Source organism: Sinocyclocheilus anshuiensis, unplaced genomic scaffold (assembly GCF_001515605.1).
Source record: "Sinocyclocheilus anshuiensis isolate Anshui unplaced genomic scaffold, SAMN03320099.WGS_v1.1 scaffold2189, whole genome shotgun sequence".
NCBI lineage: Eukaryota > Metazoa > Chordata > Actinopteri > Cypriniformes > Cyprinidae > Sinocyclocheilus > Sinocyclocheilus anshuiensis.
In genome coordinates this window covers 37,442-39,091 of record NW_015552704.1, presented here as the reverse complement: position 1 = coordinate 39,091, position 1,650 = coordinate 37,442, and the positions used below count along the sequence as shown (strand labels likewise).

Below are 1,650 nucleotides of genomic sequence, written 5' to 3'. Positions count from 1 at the left end.
GTCCCTCCTTCCGACAAGCGCAGTCTGCTCTGATTGGCCAGCTGACCCAGTGTATTGTGATTGGCCGAACACTGCAAGCACTTGTCGGAAATATAATGCCCCTTACCATAATCGCAAACTTCATCTTTCAAAATAAATGTAAAGACAGAGGCCGAAAGGGGAACAGAAATTTTTAAATACTTGTATCTCGGCCAAATATTGTCCTATCCTAACAAACCATACATCAATGGAAAGCTTATTTATTCAACTTGTTTTATTCAGATGATGTATAAATCTCAATTCGAAAAAATTTACCCTTATGACTGGTTTTGTGGTCCAGGGTCACATTTGAGTTTACTTAATTTGTACCCTGTTTTTGCATAGCATTAAAACTTTTTAACAGCTTCCTCTTATTTTATTTGCAAATCGAATGACAGTCTAATGACGTCAAAGGTGTGCAATGCGACAGTGAGAAAGCAGCTTCTGTGCATTTCACTTTGTTTGTTATCTTGTGGTTACTCGCTGGTTGTCTGCTCAACACTTATTTTTTTAGCACCTGACTATTTGGAAGGAAAGTGGTGAAGTGATATGCAGCTAATGTGGTCAAATGACCTAGTTTTGCTTGTTTTGGGGTTGGTGAGATTTCTTTTAAATGTTTTTGCTCATACTCTTATGCTCACCAAGGCTGCTTTAATTGATCAAGTAAAAGAGTAATGCTATGAAATATTACAATTTTAAATAACTGTTTTCTATTATAATATATTTTAAATTGCAATTTATTCCTGTGGTGACAAAGCTGAATTTTCAGCATCATTACTCCAGTCTTCAGTGTGACATGATTTGGTGCTCAAGAAATATTTTTTTTGCTTAATATTTTTGTGGGAGTTAAAAAGAACATAATTTATTTGAAGTATAATATTATAAAAGTATTTTCTGTCACTTTTGATCAATTTAATGCATCATTCATTTAAAATGTTACTGGCCCCAAACTTTTGAATTGAATTTATTTAATACACGAGTTTCACAATTTGAGTTGAATTACTGAAATAAATGAACTTTTCCACGACATTCTAATTTATTGAGATGCACCTGTTCATCCTTCTCTTTTAAAGATTTATTTTGTAGATTTTTTTTTATTTTTTTTTAGCTCAATGAGCTAAAATTGTCTCGGGAATAGAGAGAACATCACATTTATTTCCAAGGTAATGTCAACTGAAAGCTACTCTTGTACAACAGAGCCTTTGATCAGATTTTAAGCAAAAAGTTACATTTGTCAAACGGGTATTTGTATACTTGGGAGAGCGTTATCAGAAAAGATTAGGAAGATTAGAAAAGCCTTGGGGTCATAAAGAATCATCAAAGGAAATTAGCTTGATGGGAATTACGTGGAACTGCCTCAGATGATAAATTGAAAATAAATTGATCCGTTGCATCTCGTGCTCTCTTTGTCTTCCCTCAGAAGAGGAGGGCAAGCCCCAGCGCCGCAATAGAAGCCGCCGCCGTCGCAACCGTGGCAATCGTCCTGGGGGAGGCTCCACCAGCTGCGACAGACAGCCAAGTGAGAGAGTGGGAAGGGGTCGAGATAGAGGAGCTAAACTGACAGGAAGGGACTACAGAGAGAGAAATGTCAAGTTGAACATTTACTACAACTTTTAAGGCTATTTTCCTCTT

At 36.4% G+C, this 1,650-nt stretch overlaps 1 protein-coding gene across 1 annotated transcript in view; it reads left to right on the top strand.

The window, feature by feature from the left end:
* The window catches only part of LOC107667730 (fragile X mental retardation syndrome-related protein 1-like), a 23,503-nt gene extending 21,853 nt beyond the window's left edge, over positions 1–1,650 (top strand). Inside the window, exon 15 of the mRNA XM_016459452.1 lies at positions 1,439–1,650. Within this exon, the coding sequence (XP_016314938.1) occupies positions 1,439–1,635 (197 nt within the window). The 3' untranslated portion in view covers positions 1,636–1,650. The remainder of the gene's footprint in view (positions 1–1,438) is intronic.